The 23,396-nt window shown below is 38.2% G+C and overlaps 2 protein-coding genes across 2 annotated transcripts; both read right to left on the minus strand.

Annotated features, from left to right (window-relative positions):
• Positions 1-8,954: 8,954 nt before the first annotated feature.
• LOC122315321 (transcription factor bHLH18-like) lies at positions 8,955-11,603 on the minus strand. Its single transcript, XM_043131177.1, has 5 exons — positions 11,470-11,603; positions 11,109-11,249; positions 10,353-10,985; positions 9,824-10,195; positions 8,955-9,615 (listed from the first exon to the last, which is right to left on the minus strand). The coding sequence occupies exons 2-5, from the start codon at positions 11,142-11,144 to the stop codon at positions 9,553-9,555; spliced, it is 1,104 nt and encodes a 367-aa protein (XP_042987111.1). The 5' UTR covers positions 11,145-11,249; positions 11,470-11,603; the 3' UTR covers positions 8,955-9,552.
• A 6,071-nt stretch (positions 11,604-17,674) lies between these two features.
• On the minus strand, positions 17,675-22,921 carry LOC122317276 (COMPASS-like H3K4 histone methylase component WDR5A). The gene is made up of 2 exons (XM_043134265.1): positions 22,171-22,921; positions 17,675-18,211 (listed from the first exon to the last, which is right to left on the minus strand). The coding sequence occupies exons 1-2, from the start codon at positions 22,843-22,845 to the stop codon at positions 17,918-17,920; spliced, it is 969 nt and encodes a 322-aa protein (XP_042990199.1). The 5' UTR covers positions 22,846-22,921; the 3' UTR covers positions 17,675-17,917.
• Between the last annotated feature and the right edge of the window lie 475 nt (positions 22,922-23,396).

Genomic DNA, 23,396 nt, shown 5'->3' on the forward strand with positions numbered 1-23,396 from the left:
TCTGGATCAACAGGAATAATATCACGAGATCTAGCACGGCGCATCCAATGTCAAAAACACACCTATAGAACAAATTAAAACAAAATTCTAAATTAAAACCAAGATTACTTTGTATCGATATTGACAAAAAGAATAAGAATAAACCAATCCCCGGCAACGGCGCCAAAAACTTGACCGGTGCAAAACTGCAAGTGCACTGTATCGTAGTTTTATAGTAAAGTAATAAGAAGAGTATCGTCCTCAGGGATTAGTACCTTACATTTGCCAAATACCAAAATTATACTAAACTTGATTTTATCTAGAGGAATCACTAAGATTTTTGTAGTTGCAATCTAAACTAGATCAACTCAAAGAAAAATGTGCAAAGGAAATAACACTGACGTTCGAAGATCAAATTAATGGGAAGAAAACTTCTAGGAAATCAATTTCACCTACTTCTTCACTATGCTTTTCTCATCCAGCTAATTTAATTTAAATCTCTTTTGTCTATTAGCAAATCTCTAATTCATCCAAAAGCCTCTGTCGATAGTCAATTGGAATTGACTCTTGGTTATCAATTCACACAAGAATATGCAAATTCAATAATCAAGAACGCAATAAGACCAATGATTTAATTACTACATAGGTTCATACAAGTCTTTCGATTTCTATACTTACCTATTGTGAAATATCCAAGATCTACCCTATGATTCCCTCTTTCGACAGCAAATCACAAGATTACTTATCATCTAATCAATGGCCAGTTAATTAGAAGCAATAAATTCAGAATAAATCAGATAAACAAAGAGAGAATTGCATTAAATTAGCATAGACAATCAAGCATAGTTCGGAAATAGGTTATATCGTTTTCCTAGAATGAAGAAAATTTAGCTCATGCTAGAAATGGAATTCAACATAAACGAATTCACCATAATTGTTCTGAGAAGATGGGAAGAAGAAAATAAACACTGAAAAATCCTCCTTGCAGCCTCAACTCGTCGTCAAAAGCTCAAGGGAACGATTCAACGTTTTTCTCTCGTCCGTGCTCGTGTATGATTCCAACGTACGTGCAATAATTGGAATTTCGTCTCCAAAAACAGATGAATTGAATCCCTCTAACTGTGTTTTTCTCTCCCAATAAGTGTTCTCCAGTCAAAACTCGTGGCTCTAGAGTGAAAAATTGCTTTTATATGGTCTCACGACGAAAAACCTAAAATCTGTCAAAATATGATGTTCGCTCGAGCGGGGTGTCGAGCGCGCGTCAAGCGTTCGACTCTGCCTGATTTCGCTCGAGCGTCCTATCGAGCGCACATCGAGCGTTCGACTCTGCCTGATTTTGCTCGAGCGACCAATGTCTCCGCTCGAGCGATCTTTGTTTTTCAGCAACCCGCTCGAGCTCCCTGTCGAGCGGCAGTCGAGCGTTTGAATCTGTCTGAATTCGCTCGAGCGGCCAAAAGCCTCCGCTCGAGCGGCCAAAAGCCTCCGCTCGAGCGAACTTGTAAAATCTGCAATATGAAATTTTGCAAGTCATCATTCTGCCACGTCAACCGAGGCCCCGGCGGGGACATGGGCCCAGTTGTCCCTAGACTTACTGTTAATATATAAGGCCAATTTGTAACACCTAATTCAGCAGTACAACAGCACCACAGCCTAATGGTAGAGGTGTGGGTGTAAGAATTTTTGTCTGGATGAAAAAACCGACAAAAGGAACTAATCAATTTCGGTCCAAGAAATTAAGCAAACTAGGTTTTTGGTCTCATGACCTCAGGGTGGGGTTTTCTTCACCTTGGACTAAATTGGACTGACCGAATTTAATATATAAATTTTTAAATAATTTTTTATATGATATTTTATAACTTTTTCAAGTAGTTATTATAAGTTAAAAGCAAATAATTATGTAACGCTCTTCTAACTAGTTATAAGTAATTATATAATTTTCTTCTAACCTAATTAATTATGCTTAGAGCCTTAGATTATATAAAATATTAAAGGTTAAGATTTTTAAGATAGTGTTTTAACTATTAATTATTAATAATATACATACTATTTATTAACATTATTAATTTATTGTACTTAATTAAAATAACTAATAAGTCAACTGTATAGTTAGTAAGACAAATTAGGTTAAATCATTCACTTAATTATTATTTTTTTTACCATTTTATGTAATTTTTTTGTCAAAACCTTGAAAAAAAAATTTTAAGAAATGACATGGATTGAAACTGTCCGATAAGACCGACGGGACTGAACCAAATGGTCTAGTCCGGGCTTTTGATGGATCAAAAGAATCAGTCTAAGCTGAAATTATCCTTTAAAGACTGACCGGATTGGACCGATTACATCTTTACACCCCTAGCTGAAGATAATTGGATGCTAATATATATATATAGCAGGAAGATTTTAAGGTACCATCACATTGTATCACTGACATTAACATGGGGCAAGGCCATGGACACGGTAAACGAAAGACCAGTTCGGTTTCCAAGTAACTTCAGATTGGGCAGCAAATCAATAGCACAGGTGGGTAAAGTAGCAGCAGCATTAATGCCCATGGGCAAGAAGACAACTGCGGCCTTTGTCAGCAAAACTATCACCACTTCGGAGTACTGCAGATAACAGCAAATATTTAAGTATCATCCCAGCAGGTGACAGAGCCACTGATCACGAGTACAGCAGCGAATTCAACAGCACCACATGCCTGGCATCAACCAAGCAGTACAAACTACAAACTTGGAAACCAGCAATACAAAGCAGCAAGCAGTACCAACGTAACACCCATGAATTAATTATATATAGTAGATAAGCAATCCTCAAGATGCCCCATGCCCTCAAAAGCCTCCTGTTTTGTATTGAGGTTCGGTAGCTTTTCAAGGAAAACAACTTGGTTTTAATTCGTAAGGTAAATTAGTTACGAGGTAATTTAAAGTAAAGACAACAAGAGGGAAGATGCAGTTTATGAAGCCTGATGCATCACAGGGGCGAGGGTCATTAGTTCAAGCTAGCCATGTGAGCTTGCTTGTGTTGCAGATGGAGACAAAATAGTGAACGGTGAGCCATGCACCGTTTGCTTCTTTGGCTTATTAGGCACCATTCGGTGCTTTTGTATTGTTAGGCACCTCCCCAAACATCATGCAGCAAATTGCTGCAACGTAGTGATCTGCTCTCCTATAAATAGGAGAGCTTAAGTGTGCAGACAGAGTGTGGAAGAGAGACGGAAGAGAGGAAGAGAGTGGGTGAGCAGAGAAAATTTTTCTGTAAACATTATTTTCATAGTGAAATTATAGCATCTGTGGACGTAGGCAATTGCCGAACCACGTTAAATTTTGTCCCTCCTTTATTTAGAATCGTCTCTGTGTCAGAACAGCTCCCAACAACTGGTATCAGAGCACTAGTTCGAGCTGTCTAAAAATTTAAGTTGTTCAAAATTAATTTTTGACAACTCCACGGTGTTCCTCGCATCGAGACGAATCCGTTGCCGCAAACGGAATCGAAAACGGAGGTCGGACGAGCCTACATGCGCCCCTAGAAGATCGGCGCGTGCATCTGCTGCAACCCACGCTCCCCCACGCGCTCCGGAGGTTGAAGACGCTTGCACCACACGCGCCCACGCGCCGTCACGTGCTCCAGAGGTTGAAGACGAGTGAAGGACACGCGCCCCCACGCGCCGTAGAGAGGTTCGGCGAGTGTGTCACACGCGCCTCACTCTCCCCCACGCGCCACAGTACTAGCGCGTGTATTACACGTGCCCACACGTTGCCCAAGCGCACTGTGAAGCGCGTGTATCTCACACGCCAGACAGATCAGAACCGTCTGTTTTTCAGATCTGTTTTTGGTTAGATCTAAGCCATTCGGAGTCCGATTTCGACGATCAAATAGTGCTTTCCAACTATTTGGATCATTCCGGACTCATCCGTACGGTCGAAATTTTGAGATTCGGCATCAGTACATTGGATCTGAACCATCCACGTGTTGCAAATCATTTTGGGCTAGATCACGCCAGTTGGAGTTCCATCGCGACGATCAAATAGTGCTGACAAACTATTTGGATCATTCCGGACTCGCTTCCAGTTAATTCGAGTGTTTCAAACGCAACGGTGATCTTTGTTTGTTTGAATTTGAACTCATTTGTAAAGTTATGGCTGGAGAAGAAGCTAAAGGTGTTGGTATCGAGAAATTTAACGGTATAGACTTTGCCTACTGGAGAATGCAGATAGAGGATTATCTCTATGGGAAGAAACTACATCTTCCACTCCTAGGAAGAAAGCCAGATGACATGAGCAATGAAGATTGGAGTTTCCTTGATAGACAAGTGTTGGGAGTCATTCGACTAACACTGTCAAGATCAGTTGCACACAATGTGGGAAATGAGAAGACCACGGCGGATTTGATGAAAGCTCTATCGGACATGTACGAGCAGCCATCAGCCAATAATAAAGTGCATTTGATGTACAAGTTATTCTACTTGAGAATGGCAGAAGGAACTCCAATTATTCAGCATCTGAATGAGTTCAACACCATCATCAATCAATTAGCTTCAGTGGGGATTAAATTTGATGATGAAGTACGTGCACTGATTGCTCTAGCTCAATTGCCAAAAAGCTGGGAGGCCATGAGAATAGCTGTTAGCAATTCTTATGGCAAAACAAAGATGAAGTATCAAGATATTCGGGACCATATTCTTAGCGAGGAAGTTCGCAGAAGAGATACAGGAGAAGCATCAACTTCCAGTTCTGCCTTAAACCTCGAGACGAGAGGTAGAGGAGCTAGTAGAAGTTCAAATCGGGGCAGATCGAAGTCCCGAAGAGGCAGAAGTAAATCAAGATCCGGAAAACAAGTACAGTGCTGGAATTGTGGCAAGATTGGCCACTTCAAAAATAATTGCAAGGAAGCAAAGAAGAAGAATGAGCATGACTCTGTTAATGCCACAACAGAAGAGCTCCGAGATGCCTTACTCCTTTCAGTCGACAACCAAATTGAATCTTGGGTGTTAGATTCAGGAGCCTCGTTCCACACTATAGCACACCGAGAAATCATGCAGAACTATGTCACTGGTGATTTCGGAAAGGTGTACTTAGCAGATGGTGAAGCATTGGAAATCGAAGGCATGGGAGATGTACCAATCAATCTGCCTAATGGAAGTGCATGGTTGCTACAGAAGGTGCGACATGTTCCCAAGCTCATGAGGAACCTGATTTCTGTAGGACAACTTGATGCTGATGGGCATTCGGTACTATTTACCGGTGGCACGTGGAAGATAACAAAAGGAGTTATGGTAGTAGCTCGAGGCACAAAAACAGGTACTCTATATATGACTTCAAGCACTAGAGATACTATTGCAATTGCTGATGCAAATGCCAACCTATGGCATCAAAGGCTTGGTCACATGAGTGAGAAAGGAATGAAAGTACTATTATCCAAGGGGAAGTTACCAAAGTTGGAATCAACTGATTTCGACATGTGTAAAGGTTGCATTTTTGGGAAACAGAAAAATGTTAGTTTCCTGAAAAATGGTAGAACTCCAAAATCTACAAAGTTGGAGTTGGTGCACACAGATTTGTGGGGGCCATCCCCAGTCGCTTCTCTTGGAGGATCGCGGTACTATGTTTCCTTTATTGATGACTCAAGTAGGAAATTATGGGTTTATTTTTTGAAAAATAAATCTGACACATTTGATACTTTCAAGAAGTGGAGAGCCATGGTTGAAAATGAAACAAGCTTGAAGTTAAAATGTCTGAGGTCAGACAATGGAGGAGAGTACATCGACGGAGGGTTCAAAGAATTCTATGCTGCAAATGGGATTAAATTTCAGAAGACTATTCCCGGGATACCGCAACAGAATGGCGTAGCTGAACGCATGAACAGAACTCTCAACGAACGTGCCAGAAGCATGAGGCTGAATTCAGGATTGCCTGAATGTTTTTGGGCTGATGCAATTAACACTGCAGCCTATTTGATTAATCGGGGACCTTCAGTTCCCTTAAAGTTCGATCTACCAGAAGAAGTCTAGAGCGGAAAGAAGGTAAATCTTTCCCATTTGAAAGTTTTTGGCTGTTTATCATATGTTCACATAGATTCTACTGATCGTAACAAGTTAGAAGCCAAATCTAGAAAATGTTTTTTCATCGGTTATGGTGATGAAGAATTTGGCTATCGATTTTGGGATGATAAAAACCGCAAAATCATCAGAAGTAGAAATGTGATATTTAATGAGCAGATTCTGTACAAAGCTAAGTCACAAGCTAAATCTGAGGAACAGCCAAAGAAACCTGAGGTTGTTGACTTTGATATTACTCGGGTTAACACTGATCAGAACGAGGATCAAGAAAATGATGATACACAGATCGAACAACGTACACCACTCACTGTTACTCGAAGATCTTCAAGAACAATTAGGCCACCACAGCGGTTCTCACCATCTCTATACTACATCTTGCTAACAGATAGTGGTGAACCGGAAAGTTATGATGAAGCTCTACGAATTAAAGATTCGATCAAGTGGGAGAAAGCCATGCAAGATGAGATGGAGTCACTGATATCAAATCAGACATGGGAGCTAACTAAACTTCCAAAAGGCAAGAAGGCTTTGCACAATAAATGGGTGTACAGAATTAAGGAAGAGCATAATGGTAGCAAGCGCTACAAAGCCAGAATGGTCGTGAAGGGGTTTCAACAAAAGGAATGTGTCGACTACATAGACATTTTCTCTCCAATTGTAAAATTGACAACGATCAGGCTAGTGTTGGCAATTGTGGCTGCAGAGAATCTACATCTTGAGCAGTTAGATGTGAAGACTGCATTCCTTCATGGTGATTTGGAGGAAGACATCTATATGCACCAGCCACAAGGATTCTCAGTGAAGGGAAAAGAGAATCTAGTTTGCAAACTAAAGAAGAGCTTGTATGGCCTAAAACAAGTTCCACGACAATGGTACCGGAAGTTTGACAACTTCATGTGCAGTAATGGATTTACAAGACTGCATGCCGACCATTGTTGCTATATGAAGAACTTTGACAACTCTTATATTATCCTACTGTTGTATGTGGATGATATGCTCGTTGCAGGGTCAAGCATCGAGGAAATCAGTGAACTGAAGAAGCAGTTGTCAAAGCGGTTTGAGATGAAGGATTTGGGTGCTGCAAAACAAATCCTTGGTATGAGAATTATTAAAGATAGGTCTAATGATACTCTCAAACTCTCGCAGGAGGAGTATGTAAAGAAGGTGCTTAGAAGGTTTAACATGGACAAGGCGAAACCAGTGAGCACACCCTTAGCTAGTCACTTTCGACTAACTAAGGATCAGTCGCCAAAGACGGAGGAAAAGCAAGAATGCATGAACAGAATACCATATGCATCTGCTATTGGTAGTCTTATGTACGCCATGGTCTGTATAAGGCCAGATATTGCACAAGCAGTGGGAGCTGTGAGCAGGTACATGAGTAATCCTGGAAAGCAGCATTGGGAAGCAGTCAAGTGGATTTTAAGATATCTACAAGGCTCTTCAGATACGTCACTATGCTTTACAAAAGCAGGTTTAAAACTACAGGGATATGTAGATACTGATTTAGCAGGTGACGTTGACAGCAGAAAAAGTACTACTGGATTTGTGTATACGCTAGGTGGTACAGCTGTATCGTGGGCTTTTAAGTTACAAAAGATTGTTGCTCTCTCAACTACAGAAGCGGAATACGTTGCTATAACTGAAGCAGGGAAGGAAATGGTTTGGTTGCAGTCATTCTTGGAAGAATTGGGAAAGAAGAATGAAAAAGGTATTCTGCATAGTGATAGTCAGAGTGCTATTTTTCTTGCAAAGAATCCAGCCTTTCATTCCAGAACAAAGCACATACAGTTGCGATACCATTTTATCCGATCTCTTCTCGATAGTGGATAGCTGATACTTGAGAAGATTCAAGGAACAGAGAACCCAACAGACATGTTCACAAAAGTAGTTACTGCTGACAAACTGAAGCTGTGTATAGCTTCAGTTGGACTTCGTACTTAAAGGCATGACTTGAAGTTGCTGTAATGATTGCTATGAAGATATGTAAACTCATTTGTCTCCAAGTGGGAGATTGTTGTAGATGGAGACAAAATAGTGAACGGTGAGCCATGCACCGTTTGCTTCTTTGGCTTATTAGGCACCGTTCGGTACTTTTGTATTGTTAGGCACCTCCCCAAGCATCATGCAGCAAATTGCTGCAACGTAGTGATCTGCTCTCCTATAAATAGGAGAGCTTAAGTGTGCAGACAGAATGTGGAAGAGAGACGGAAGAGAGGAAGAGAGTGGGTGAGTAGAAAAAATTTTTCTGTAAAAATTATTTTTATAGTGAAATTACAGCATCTGTGGACGTAGGCAATTGCCGAACCACGTTAAATTTCGTCCTTCCTTTATTTAGAATCGTCTCTATATCAGAACAACTCCCAACAGCTTGCACGAAGGCTTAAAGTCCTTTAATTTCGCTATGTCCAAGTTGTACGACGCGACCCTACAAACATTTCTATACACTTTGCGTCAACTAGGCAGCAGATAACTTATAATGATGCATATATAATGATGGGTCAGGTTTCTCGTTCAACAACAAAGTCCCCGTATTGATGGTTTGTATTATTATCAGTATTTTCCTTCAAGAATAATATAATATTCTTAATTAGAGCCCTACACTTTCCCTCTAGATAACCCTGAGAATAGCTTTTGCTTTGTCGTCAGTGCAATGATGCCCTCGACTCGTGAATAGAATACTTCTAAAGTAAGAATGATCAGCATGCCCTCAATAATCAATGCTTGTTCGAATTGTAAATAACATGTAATATTGGCACAGATATCATGATTCAAAAGGCTGATCAGCTATCTTGTCTAAATCATTCAAAAGAATAGATGTTGCATGTGAAATTTTGTACCGTTCCCGGTTCCTCAAGAGCTAGCATGAGCCTTAACATTTAAGATAGGTATACTTGCAGAAATGTATCAACAAGTTATGTATTATGTAATTTGGTGATCAGAGCTTACATTGACTTGAAAAAATCCAGCTGAATAGTACAGTACTTATAGAAGTAAATTTTACATTCCCCCTACAAAAAAACTGGATCTAACTCCTAAGAGACTTCCTGCTTTTCTCTGCAGTACAAGATCAACACAGACCACGTACAATTCTGCCTTCTCTAAAAGTACCATGCCAGGAAAACAAAAAAGGAAGATCAAAGAGATTTCATTAGGATTATAAGCCTAATTATGAAGGGTCAAACCTCGAAATATTCCCGGTTATGATAAACTATAGCCTTGAGGTTTCTGTTTACAGAGAGCGGATGATTCAACGTGGTCAATGAGTCGACCACGTAAAAATCAAGAACAAGAAAAAACCATCCGGCAAATTAGAACCCTCACGAGAAGCTATAAGCTTTGGAAATGGCAAATGGTCCCAAAAAGAATGAAAAATAAATAAAGGAGAGGTCCACATGGCCTGATTTCTCTTGAGAGATAAAACATGGATTATTTTTGCAAAGCAATTGATGTTAAAAGAAAGGAAGTCTTCAGTGCACGAGCTGCTCTTGGTCTACCATGTTGAATTTACATCTAATTTATAAAGCCACTCGTAGGGTTTTCACCAAGTCCTTTGCGGTCAAGTCGAAAGCATTGTCCATCTGCAAAAGAATCTGGATTAGACTAATTAATGTGCTTGGCTTTCACCAAGTTTTTTCAGTATAGCTAGATTTGCAAATAAGAGTATGTTTATTTATTTTAAAAAAAAAAAAACCATAAAGAAATGAAAATGTTGTAACAGCATTAAAAAAAAATGCTTTTATATTTTTGCCATATAATGAAAAGATGGAAATTAGAAACTGAAATTACCTGAGCGATTACAGTTATGTCAAGTGTAGAATTCCCAAATGGCAAGACACTGCTATTGACAACAGATAGATGAAGCTTCTCTATTTCGCCTAGTATTTTCACAACAACTCCTCTGTTTTTCTCGCAGTGAATTCGGATGAGTACATCCTTGTCTGAGATTCTTGCTTCTATTTCTGGGAGTGCTTCGTCAGATCGACCCTCAAAGTTCTCGTCACATGAAGAGGTTTCATCATCCGCTGAAAGCTGAGACTTCTTCACAAAAACAACTGATTCCACAGTCCTCTTCTTGGTCTGTTCCTCGAGCAAGATCACACGTTCTTGAAGCTCTTTCACGTACTTAATAGAATCTCCAAGGACTGAAGCTTTGTCCATCTATAAGTAAAAGGTATTAATGCAGTGTTAGTTAAAAACCATGCATACACTTAAAAAGAAAAAAAAAACAAAACAAAACAAAAGAAGAAGACAAATCTTAAGGACATGTTACCTTGAAGCTAAAATGAATTATTTAATGGAAGGGAAACATATATACCTTCTTAAGCCCAGGAACAATGGCTGAAAGAGCTATGAACCGTTGGCTGAGCGTTTCTCTACGCTTTCTCTCTGCCATTATGTGATCTTGAGCGTTTGAATGTGTTGATCTAGTCACTGAGCTGGCCCGCTTAGTACCCTGGCTGGCTTTTGGAGCATGGTTTTGGTTCTCTACGGAACCCCTGGAAATCATAGGTACGTGTATATTTACTGGAGAAACAACCTCATGCTTCGGCTTCAAAGAAGAACCAAGATTCCTATAGAACTGCATAGGGTTGTCTGGAAGCGAATTCGGATTCCCAAATGAAAGAATATGGCCTCCGGGGGAGGAAGAAGGTTTTGGTGATTCATGCTCTGTGATGCCAGAGTTCCAAGTACTAGTGTCAATCTTTGTTTGTTTGGCTAGCCTCTCAAAGCTGTTTCGAGGTGTTTCAATGGAAGAATTACTAACGGTGGTGGTTGTGGTGGTGATGGTGTTTTCGGTATTGAAGGCAGGGTAAGAAGAATAGCTTTCTGAAGAGAGAGATTGCTGAAAGTTCTCTTGCATTGCAGTGGCGATGTAGTTCGTGGTAAATCCATCATCAATAGTACCGTTCATGTGGCATTGGTGGATGTACTCGTAATCATCCATTTCCTATAGAATTAGGACACCCCAAAAACGATTAATTAGGAAATGTTCGAAGATAACAAAGCCACGGGAAATTCAAAGTTGATAGTACTACCATTCTTTTGATATAGATTTATATGACAATCTCACCAATTCGGAAAGCCATTTCCCGGATGAGAGTTCCATTAATGCGACTCCTTTATTTGCTCAAGATGTGGAAAGGTTGATCCTCGAAAGAGTAGGATAGTTAGCTGGCGCAAGAATCTTAGATATATATGAAGACGCTAAGTCCTTGAATGAACAAAAGTAACAATGGTTTCAGATTCCAAATATCTTGATTAGGCACAGAAATAAAGAAAAAGAGATTAACCCTTGTCAATATATTAAAATTAAAATTATTTAAAAAAAAGAATAAAAAAAAAGAAGCTTTCATGATTTTTGCTGAGAAATGGTGAAGAAAAGTAAGAAAAGGGAGGCCTTTATGAATAGAAGAGGAGATATGGAAGCTTACCTTTCTTCTGGAAAGGCTATGATCACTAAGAGTTGTTCTTAATTTCCAGGTGGCCCGTGATAGCGTTCTTGGCCAGCTCCTTCACCTTTTATAGTAGACGTTGTACATTGACCCATGTGCACGACATCCTTGTTCATTCCACCCATGTGAGGTGGAGTCATGGACCCTACTAAAATGGCAACTTGATCTAGGAAGAGATCATAGCGGATCGGTGGAAATAATAAAAAATCAATAAATAAATAAATTCTTTAGACGCTCTGAATTCAAAAACATGAATGCTGATCTTCTAATTATTACGTGTGCAAAGAGACAAAGTTTGCTGATATGTTTTTTCCTCTGAAGTTCACAGCTCAATATTACTGGGCGTATGCCTTCTGGGGTTGCTGTTTTCTTGACCGGCATTGTTAATCAAGGTATGCCAGGTTGGCATAAGCAAACTCCTTTTTTTTTTTTTTAATCTGTGGTGTAAATATAAGGGCTATCTGAACCACCATTAATAATATTGCGTAGGAAAATTAGAGATGCAATACAGAAAAAGCTAGCTCGTCTCAGAATACTCATTTTAATGTTAATGCATGAGTACTACTATACTAAGTTTAATGATCCTATATTAAAACAAGTCCATTTTTCAGCTCGATTAAGGGCAAGCAAATCTTTTGCAATATATAGAAGCAAGTGTATATAGAGTCCTATTCAAGCAAAGCTAATATAACTTGAAGTACGTACATTATGATCTAATTAAGGACTATATATATATGCTGGCCGGATGGATTGGGGTGAGAATTTCGGTTGCTTTGCACTGCAAAAGTACTAGTACTTTGTCAGAATTTTTAGCGGATCGATGGCAAATCTAACACTTAAATTTGGACGCATATGGTTTATGTTTATTATTTATGCCTTCAGGGTGATCATATATATTGATCACGTGGTTTAATTTATTTTTGTTAATGTTTTCTGGGGAATAAATTATAAGTGCATGCTGAATGTATAATAGTATAGAAGAAAAAAAAAATCGTATTACATATTTCCTCCCTTTCCCAATTCGTTGCCTTTATTCTTATTACTGTTTTTGGTCCAACTCTCAATGAATCAAACAGTATCATGGGATGATGAAGAGCAACCCGTGATCACACACGAGAATATGGAGGTTTCAAATTTAATGATGCTGATCTGATTCATAACGTGCATATATATATATATATATATATTGTAAGCTGGCTAGCTACTTGCTATATTTAGATATAGTAATTATGAATAATAAATTAGTATATATATAGCTAGCTGTATAGTACTGTATGACCCTTTATTTTATTTTTTTTAATCTTCTATCGCTTCTATTTGCATCTTTTTAAAGTCTGGTTTAGAAATTCTTTTGCAGTATATTTAAAGTCGTTGGAGTACTGATGATGCCTTCTCGAAATGATGGAATATGGATAAATTAAACAATTCTTAATAGGTTAATTATCTGTCGCATATAATGACAAACAACATGTTCCTTGACCTGCGTTAAATTGGGGCTCCCAAGTGCTGTTGTAGCATCAAAATCAGTTGCTCTGATCTTTACGTCGTAGACTAAATCTCCCAATAATTAGTGAGATTTGTTTTACATTATAATTAAGATTTTAATTAATACGATCGAGAGGTCGGACTCCAGACTAATTGGGTGCAATCTTGGATCAAGCTGTCTTCTCAAGTTCTAATAATTTGAAGGTCTTAAGTGAGAGAATAGACATATTACTCATGATTTAATATCTGCCCGAAATATTCATATGGACAAGTACTGCATGCTGATATTCATGTATGAATCAATTCATGTTGCTTTCTCTCTTCTACTTGATAATATCGACTACTTTTTATCCGAGTTTGAGCTAGCTTGAGGATCTCTTTCCATACCCCACCCAACAAATTAAAAGAAGTTAAGTTGTTTTTATAATTGTTAATCCAACTGTTTGGGAATCCTTTTGTCAACATATATAAGATGATTATTGCGAGGTTTAGAGAAAGCGATCCACTGATCATCGAATTAGGTATAGGAAGATCATTATGGCCAGCAACAATTACCATTAAAGATGAATATTGCACAAGTTGGCTTGTTGAAATTGAGAGCCTTCGGAGCTTTTGATATATAATGGCATGCAGTTTTCTGGGTTTCGGCCGAATCATGAAGGCCAGCATTGTCCTCCATGATTTCTGGACTACATTTTTATGTTGGTGTAATATTCCACCATGCGATCTCAATTTCATGGTCAACCCAATTCACAGGAATTTCAGCGAAATCTCTGCAAACAGAAAAACTTGTTGCCATTAATCCGATGTTATTCCTGAACAGCTGGTTGTATCGACCCATGCCAATAGATAAATACTTATTATTATTGTTTTTTCTTACAATGCAGGATAAACAAAAAGAAAAAAAATCAAAATTTAAACTTGGACGTAACAGTGCATTAACCTATCGATCTCCAAAGAATCGAAGAATATCCATTCATTTTATTTATAAAGAAGTAAACACAAAATATACCATCAATCACTACTGCAAGAATATAGAAAAATATTGTAGCCACGAAAGAATTAGATAAAAGTAAATTTATAAGTTGACATACTTGTAATTTATATGATACGTCGGATTGTAAAATTATTTTTATTATAAAATATATCTAACGTATTACATAAAATATATATATTAATTTATCAATTTATTTTTATATAACTAAGTAACAACTTCTCATATATATTTTATATATATATATATGAGAACTGCCCTCTACAGGTGAAAAATTATATAAAATAAATCTATAAATTAATATGTCTTATAAAATTTAATAGATCTATTTTATAATAAATGTAATTTTATAATCTGACATATCTCATGAAATCACGTTAATTTATAAATTTATTTATATATAATTCATTTATAACTAAAACATTTTCTTATATATATATTCACAAAAAACTAGCCCGGCCGAATCGGGTTGTGCAGCGGATCGAAGACTGCATTAAATTTATGCACGCTGATCATCAATGTGGACGTTTGTACTGTACAGGATAGTATTATTTTCATCGTAATCAAGCGAACGCGTCGTGGGAATACAGGAAAATTTAGTACGCCAGGCAATAAAAACAAATTTTCCGAATGGACTGATTGGCTCTATATTAAATTATATTTAACCTCAATTATCGCATGTGCAGCCCATACATATGTGTGTGTGCATGGGAAAATGTTTCCTGGCTGGTTCCATATAATTGACCGAGTACTCATGGGGAAGTGAGGACAATGATCCCATTCAATGCAGTTCAGATCCATACGATCTCTGGTTATGCATACAATGCAAATTAATTATAGTCTATACATGCAAATCCCCACGATTGGAGCACTAAACCTGGCGAATCTGGCCAACCTGGAGAATCCAATAAATTAAGAAAATACAAATACTGTTCTGTCTTGCTTGGGTGCTGAACCCATCTAATTACTTTTTGGGTGACTATTAGGCATCTTGTAGTTATTGTTGAGTGCACACCACTCATGTGTAAGTTATTGCTTGAGTTTTTTGCTGCAACAAATAAGGGGAATGAAAGCCATGTCTTGAGCTCTAAGTCAGGATATGTATGGCATATTGTCGTGTATATGTTGTGCAAAACAAACACACACCAAAGATGGCAAACTAAAGTAAAAGCAAACACAATCAAGCACACGACACACAATAATGACAATATACATAGTTCAGAAAATTGCCTGCGTATATAGAACTGCATAAATCTTATTAATTAGAGGAGATTACAATCACTCAATCTCAACTCATACACTCTAGGGCTTTTTACTCTCTCACACAATATGCACTTACTTATAATTGTTATATTTCAAAATATGTTGAAAGTTATACAAAATAAGTCAAATATAACGTATAGTAAACGGTGTTGGAAACCCTAACCTGACAAAATATGTTCTTCACTCGAGTGGCATTTCAAGTGCACCTCGAGCAAACAACTAATGAACATTGTCTTAAGCGGAGTGTCGAGCGAACACTAGGGTTTGTGTCTCACTTGAGCCCACTGTCACTCGAGACTTGCGCGAATTCAAGGGTTGAACTTTTCTCAATCTCATTGTTAAATGCACCTCGAGCGAACTCACGAGATAAGCTTCACTCTAGAGCCATGTCTAGCGAATTCTCTGTTCCTCGATTTTCTACTCACAGACTAGTCTCCACATGCAATCCAACAATCTCTCACTTGGAAATTGGGTCTCCACATGCCAGCCACTATTTCTAACCAAGCTCTATCATCTCTACAATTCACAGCTCCCGTCTTGAAGCTAGAAGATGCACTGAAGTCAAGTTCAACTTCAGTCTTCCACATACATCGCCCTTAGTCAGTATATCCACTAGGCAACTCACAACTCCAACTGCACTAGAAGTATCTTGTCATGAACCAATCTTGACAATCTCAGCCAACTTTTCCAAACTTACATGAGGAACGATAAAGCTAACTTCCTTTAACTTCCTTATATGTTTCGCGCGATTAAACCTGCTTTTTTGCACTCTTGTATTTCTCTGCACATCACTAGACCCTGATATTAAATACAAAAAGTTAGATCTCTTACCATAAGCCAAAACTAGTGCACCCTTAGTGATCTTCCAAGCTCCTCCAGAGAACACTACTACATAATCGCTGTCATCAAGCTTTCCTATAGAGATCAAGTTTTTCTTCAAATTTGGAACGTGTTTAACTTGTTGTAAAGTCCACACACCCTTATTTGGAAATATGATGTGCACATCACCCACTCCCACTACATCTGGTGCCTCTCCATCAACTACTTACATCTTCCCAAACTCACTAATAACATACTTATGCATGATCTCTCGATGTGAAGTGGTATGGAACGAAACCCTTAAATCCAATATTCAATCATCAATCAGATTGTGCAATGCAAGAATTAGGGCATCATGAATTTCTTCTGACAGTACAAGGAAAAATGCTACTCATCATTCCACACCACATACTTTACATATTTTTATATTATTTTTTATTATTGTTTATTTTCTTAAACTAATTAAGTTGTTCTATTTATCATTTATACACTACATATTTATTATAAGAAAAATGAATAAAAAAATTAAAATAAATATAATATATGGTGTGTGAGGATGATAAATAAAATTATTTAAGCTACGAAATTAAGCGACGCACCCGTCTGATCACTATACTATCCCATTACAAATAAAATGTTTTTTATTTTTTTTTTTTGGTTTTTGGTATTACAAAATATTTGTAGCAATTATCACAAATTTTTATCGAGATTTCCTGCTATTTCTTTTGACATTAATTCTCTTATATTAATGCAATCAATTCCTTCAAGAAGAAAAAAAAGAATTCTGGAGCCCGGCCAGGTACTGGTGTACTATTGTAGGTATGCAGATGTCGTAAAGAATAAACAACATAGAATAATATTAATTTATAAGTTTGAGAACCTTGTTTTATTCTACAAGGGACGGTATATAGTACTGGTACCTGCATATATAGTTCAGAAAATTTGTCCTTAGCTGTTGAAATCCCTATATTATTTAATCAATTGAAGATATATAATTGCAGTACTAAATAAAACAACATTTTTTCTTTTTGAAGTTGTGAAAAATATTTGAGAAAAAAAAAAATAGAAAAGATTATGATACGAAGTGCGTATGTCTTGGCAGAGACATTGGCCGGGCATCACAACGTAAGTCGTTAGGCTTTGGGCCTTACAGATCTCTACTTAGTACTTCGGTATGAACTTTCCAAGAGCTCTAAAACAGAACTCCACAGTACATAATTTGGATCGCAAGGCATTCCTGCGTCAGCTCCTTTACCTTTCTTTTAGATGCCCATTTCTTGCATAGAGGTCAACTAAGCATTCATTCACAGTATCATATTGATCTAACTCAAGAACCAGCCCGTCATCCATTATTCATTATCTTGGAGATATTCTTATCATAAAGATTAGAGCAAAATCCTGCATGATTACAAGCAATCGATATAGACGAAGGGCAGGTATGAGCACTTTTGTCACTAAGTTTGGCACACAAAACATTACTAAATGTATCCTGTTAAAGATGGCCAATTTCATGGATTCAAAAATGCTAACTGTACTGAAAAACTTACAAAAAATAAAAACTTACCTCTCTAGTGATTTGGGAGGCATTCGCATGCTTGGTTCTATATCAAGTTATCAACAACATTTTTCACAAGATTATACGGCCTTGGTTATATTGAATAACAGTTTGGACATCAGCATTAATTCGGTCTGATCCTAAATAAGCTAGGCTCTTACATACATTGATTGAATAAGGCTACAATGCAAGTGTTTCAGCCAGTATGATGGGTCTGGCTCACGCTCATAAAAATAAAAATAAAAAGTTCATAAAAAAGAGGTTTAGCCACAAGACAGATGCAATCTGACTTGCAGACTTGAACGGGTAAATCAATCTTTATCCTGAGTCCAGATCTTCACAGTTTTGTCATTGCCAAGTGCACCAGACGCGATCATGTTCTGAGTGGGGTGACATGATACGGATATAGCAGTGTCCGTGTGACCTTCCAATTTCTGAACTATTTTCCTGGTCTGCAGCTCCCACAAGTATAGACAATTATCTTCAGAACCACTAACAATATACTTCCCATTTGTTATAGAAAAGGCAGACGAAATGCAGTATTTGGAGTTCACATGACCAGTGTAGGTCTTCAAAAATTTCCCAGTCGAATAGTTCCAAAGCCTCTGCAGAACACAACATAGACAATACAGATGAGCCTACAAAATAAATAGTACCCGAAGGAGACGGGACAATAAAAACATCTAAATGTAATGATTGAGTGATGTGCGCAATTCAAAGCAGGAAATTTGCTGGGGGTGTCCTTGTTTCATGTATGCACTTGCAAGAACATTAGAGAAGCCTATTTGTGGATAATATTGTCTTGCTTCACATAGTGTGTGCCGGAAATCCCTTCCTAATCCTAAAACCGATTCCAAACTAGAACTCCTTTGACTCTCTACAGGTATAGATCGCCAAGCTAGGAGTAAGCAGTATTTGAAGTACAACATCACAGATTTCCAGGTCCCAAAACCGAAAGGTTATTGAACTTTTCTAGTTTCAAAGGCAGGCACATCCTTTCAGACCCAAAATCCATTATAAAGTGATGCCTTCAACTGACATTGTGCCATATTAAATTAATCACAAGAATTTACACACCCAAATCATGTAAAACCGATAAGTACCAGCTAGAAAAGCTTGACTTCCTTTTTTTTCACAAGTCAACTTCAAAAATTCAGCACACAAATACACAAACAATCTTTTCTCGTGGAGATATCTTTAAGTAATCCCCATATTATTACATATAAACATAAGTTGTAACTAATAGACTCAAGGAAAAAATCTTGTGTTTTAGATTTTGTTCGAAGCCCTTGCCATATTCTTGATAAAACCCATAAGGTAAGTGATCAAATAAGTCATTTGATGGTTCCATTTCCCCATAAAGGTGCTTTTTTTTTTTCTCAGTTTTCACAATCACCTATGCGTATGATAAATAGGAAAAGTGGCCAAAAAGTTGAAGATTCCTATACATGGACAGCTTCATTACGACAGCAATTGATTCTACTTGCCATATATGTCATTGAGGTTGTGTTCTCCAGATAGATCGAGCAAACTTAATAATAAAAACTAAAATGCAAACTATGGTGATCATTCGAAGTGTGCACGAACATTAGGGAAGCCTATTTGTGGATTATATTGCCTTACTTCACATTATGTGCATAGGAAATCCCTTCTTAATGCCAAAAAAGATTCCAAATCAAAATTCCTTTGACTCTCTACAAATATAGATCGTCAAGTTAGGAGTAAGCAGCATTTGAAGTACAGCATCACAGACTAGCATGTCCTAAACCTGAAAAGTTATTGGACATTTCTAGTTACACAGGCAAGCACATCCTTTCAGACCCACAATCCGGATTAAAGTGATGCCTTCTACTGACATTGTACCATATTACTTTATTCACAAGAATGCCCGATCATCACACCCGCTGGCATCCTTGCCAGGGGAGTCATTGGACATCTCAGGATGAAAGCAAAGAGCTTTGTAGATCTATTCAACGTGGAGAAGACATCTCCCCCAGTAGCCCTTCATATGAAATCTCCTATCCATGAAGAGGAAGCACCATGTTTTTTCCTTCCCTGAGAAGGAATTGTCAGCAGCAGAGAATGAGGTATGATTTACACTGAATCTGAAATTCTTGAAGGGACATCCTTATTTAGAACAGATTAAGGTTCATGTGAACAAGTGGTGGGGACTCTTTGTGATTCCTTTGATCAGGATCTTGGATATGAAGCACATCATGGCGAAGTTGAAGAACAAAGAAGATTTTGCTAAGAGCATGGACACAGGAGGCAAGGGGTATGGAGGGATTTCTGTTCAGGTGTTTCATTGGACACTGGAATTCAATGGCAGGGAAGAGTCATCCCTTACCCCAGTGTGGATGACACTGCTGGATCTGCCTATTCAGTATTCACTTATTACCAGTGGACTTTCTGAGTATTTTTGGGAAGATTCTTAAAGGCAGATAAGGCAAGGCAAAGCAAAGCTAAATGTGGATGGTTGCTATTTAGGCAACCCATCGGTGATGGGAAGGGTAGGGATGGTGAGAAACACGAAAGGGCAAGTTGTGGTTGCTTTTTTGGCATACTATGAGGAAGAGACAAACAACATGGCTGAAGCTAAGGCCATCCTTGATGGCCTGATAAAATGCTGAGAGAGGAATTTAGTAAACATTGGAGCTGGAACCCAACTCGAAAGTGGTAGTTACATGGTTGAAAGGAAAGGAAGAGGTTTCCTGGTCTTTGAGAGATTTATGGGATCAACCCTCCACTATTCTGCAGACGTGAGTTGTCAATCTCCCATGTCTACCAAGAAGTCAATAAGGTAGCTGACTCCTTGGCCAAACTTGGGGCCAGAGGAGTTACTCAGCAGTTTTCAAAGTGGGGTGAAATGCCTCAGGATGTCATAGGAGTTTTGGCTATTAATAAAGCATGCTTACCACAGATACAGATCAAAAGAAAGGAGTAAGTACAGATTTTTCACTATTGCTATGTAATTTTTGTTTTTGTAGGCTTGTTTGAGATGTTTTGCACCTTTGTTTTGGGGCCTTTGGGACATGTGTGTTTGCAATTTCGTTACCATGGTATTGCTACAATATAAGTGAGGCTATTTTTTAATATAATTGTGATTTCATCCTCTTCCAAAAAACTATTCTGTTTGAAGCCCTTGCCATATTGTAGATAAAACCCATGAAGTAAGTGATCAAATAAGTCATTTTCAGTTCCCCATAAAGGTGTTCTTTCTCTGAATTTTTACCTATCAATGACGTGTGTATGATAAGTAGGAAAAGTGACCAGAAAGTTGAAGATTCTACAGGGAAGCTTCATTACAACAGAAATGGATGCTACCTGCCAAAAGTCATTGAGAGCCTGTTCTCTAGATGGATAGAACAAACTAATTGATAAAAATTATGTACACAAACTGTGGTGATCATTCGAAATGTGCAAGAACATTAAAGATTATGGATTATGCCGTCTTGCTTCACATAGGGAGCATAGGAAATCCCTTCCTAATGCTAAAAAGGGTTCTAAATCAGAAATCCCTTGACTCTCTACGAATATAGATTGTCGAGTTAGGAGTAAGCAGCATTTGAAGTACAACATCACAGATTAACATGTCCTCAACCTGAAAGTTAATAAACTTCTCTAGTTACACAGGAAGGCGCATCCCTTCAGACCCACAATCTAGTCTAAAGCGATGCCTTCTATTGACATTATGCCATATTACATTATCCACGAGTATGCTTGAACGCCCAAATCATGAAAGATGGTTGGGACTGGCTAGAAAAGATTGAGTTCACTTTTTTCACTAGTCCACTTCAAACTGAGCAAGCAAATAAACATAAATGATATCTTTAATTAAATTTCCATGTTATTGTACATAAATTAACTTGTTACTAATAAATTTAGGAAAAGATATTGGATTTTAGATTTTGTTCTTGCCATATTCTAGATAAAGCCCATGAAGTAAGTGATCAAATAAGTAATTTGAAGGTTTCATTTCCCCATAGACGTTTTTTCTTTTCAGTTTTCACCTATCATTACTTGTGCGTATGATAAATCGGAAAAGTGACCAGAGAGTAAAAGATTCCTCTACATGGACGCCTTCATTACAACAACAATTGATGCTACTTGCCATATACGTCATTGAGGTCGTGTTCTCCGGATAGTTAAAACAAACTAATTGATAAAAACTGTGGACGCAAACTGTGGTGATCATTGACAAAAGTGAAAAACTTGTTTCTAACAACTATGTAAGCAAACTGTGGTGGTCATTCGAAACGTAGAAAAGAAAGATTTTGAGGATCAATTCTAAACAGAGAGAGGTTCTGAAAAGGAAGCGAAGGAAACGAGACTAAAAAAAAGTTAATTTTATTTTGTCCGAGGCAGCAACCCCGTTTTGCCACGATCATATAGGCCTCTTGTCTGTTCCCAACGACATTTCAACAAACAAATAGAAGCAACCCCTCCCATATACCAAGAATTAAGAATCACTAGCACCTCAAAATAACAAACAAGGACAGCAATGTCATTGAACCAAGACCGAAACTTAAAGGTAACCCACATCGCTCGAGTAAGAAAGACTTACCAAAGTGTTATCCAGAGTGCCAACAAGAAGAAACTTGCCATTGGGCGAGAACTTGACGAAGGAGACCGGCGGGTTCTCATCGTCGATCAAGGTCTTCATACAATGGCCGGTCCCGGCATCCCAAATCCGACACAAGCCGTCATAGCTGCTGGAGACGATCAAGGAGCCGTCGCGGTTGAAATCTACGGATGTGACGGGGTCGGAGTGGGCGGGTAAGACCTTGAGGCACTTGGCGGACTTGACGTCCCAGACGCGGACCGTCTCGTCGAAGGAGCCAGAGACGATCATGTTGGACTGTGGATTAAAGTTGACGCAAAAGACGTAGTTGGTGTGGCCCGCGAGGGTCTTGACGAGGGACCCCGTCTGGACATCCCAGAGCCGGAGAGTCTTGTCGTCGGAGGCCGAGACGAGGAAACGAGAATCAGATGAGAAGGCCAGGTCGGAGACGCCTTGCTCGTGGCCGTGGAATTCTTGGAGGGGAGAGACGATGGGATCGACATTGGAATCGGAGTTGGATAAGCAGTAGGTGCGGAGGGTTTTGTCGGCGGACGAGGAGGCAAGGAGGCGACCGCTGGATGAGAATTTGACGGACGAGATGGCGCGCTTGTGGCCGGTCAGGGTTTGGGTGAGGGTGTAGGGTTTAAAGGGCAGGGAGGGTTCAGAATCAGTCGCCATTGTTGTTGGATGGTGGGTACTGGATACTGATTCGGGAACGTGGAAAGCGGCAAGGGCCCAAGTGAGGACTTAAAAGAAAGAAATAATCTCGCGTGATTAAAATTGTTTGACAAATGATATTTTGGAGTATCAATCCGGGCAATTTTTTTTATTTTAAATGGTGAATAAATATGGAATATGTATGAAAAAAATAATAATAATTTTTTATTAATAAATCTCATTCTTTTTTAAAATAATTATACGGTACTTACACACTCTACGACTGTATATAATATCTCTAATTTTTTTCACTAAATATATAGATGACGAGTAAAAAATTTTTAGAAAAGAAAAAAATATTAATTTTTAATGACACGTAATGAAAATATGAATATGCCGAAACAGTTTCAGGCGTAGAAGTCAAGCACATTTTTTTAAAATGATAAATCAAAAATTAAATATGAAAAAATTTATTTTTTAATGACAGTCCCTGTTAACTTTCAAGATGAGTGTGCGAAACTTGAACACTATATGACTGTATCTAGTATTAATCTAAAAATATTATAAATTAC

This window comes from Carya illinoinensis, chromosome 7 (assembly GCF_018687715.1).
Source record: "Carya illinoinensis cultivar Pawnee chromosome 7, C.illinoinensisPawnee_v1, whole genome shotgun sequence".
Lineage (NCBI taxonomy): Eukaryota > Viridiplantae > Streptophyta > Magnoliopsida > Fagales > Juglandaceae > Carya > Carya illinoinensis.

Coding starts and splice junctions, on each gene's coding strand:
- LOC122315321 (XM_043131177.1), bottom strand. CDS start 11,144: ATGGAACTCTCATCCGGGAAATGGCTTTCCGAATTG. Junction 10,196..10,352: donor TTGTTCCTGGGCTTAAGAAG/GTATATATGTTT, acceptor TTTTACTTATAG/ATGGACAAAGCTTCAGTCCT. Junction 9,616..9,823: donor ACATAACTGTAATCGCTCAG/GTAATTTCAGTT, acceptor ATTCTTTTGCAG/ATGGACAATGCTTTCGACTT.
- LOC122317276 (XM_043134265.1), bottom strand. CDS start 22,845: ATGGCGACTGATTCTGAACCCTCCCTGCCCTTTAAACCCTACACCCTC. Junction 18,212..22,170: donor GCACTCTGGATAACACTTTG/GTAAGTCTTTCT, acceptor TGTGTTCTGCAG/AGGCTTTGGAACTATTCGAC.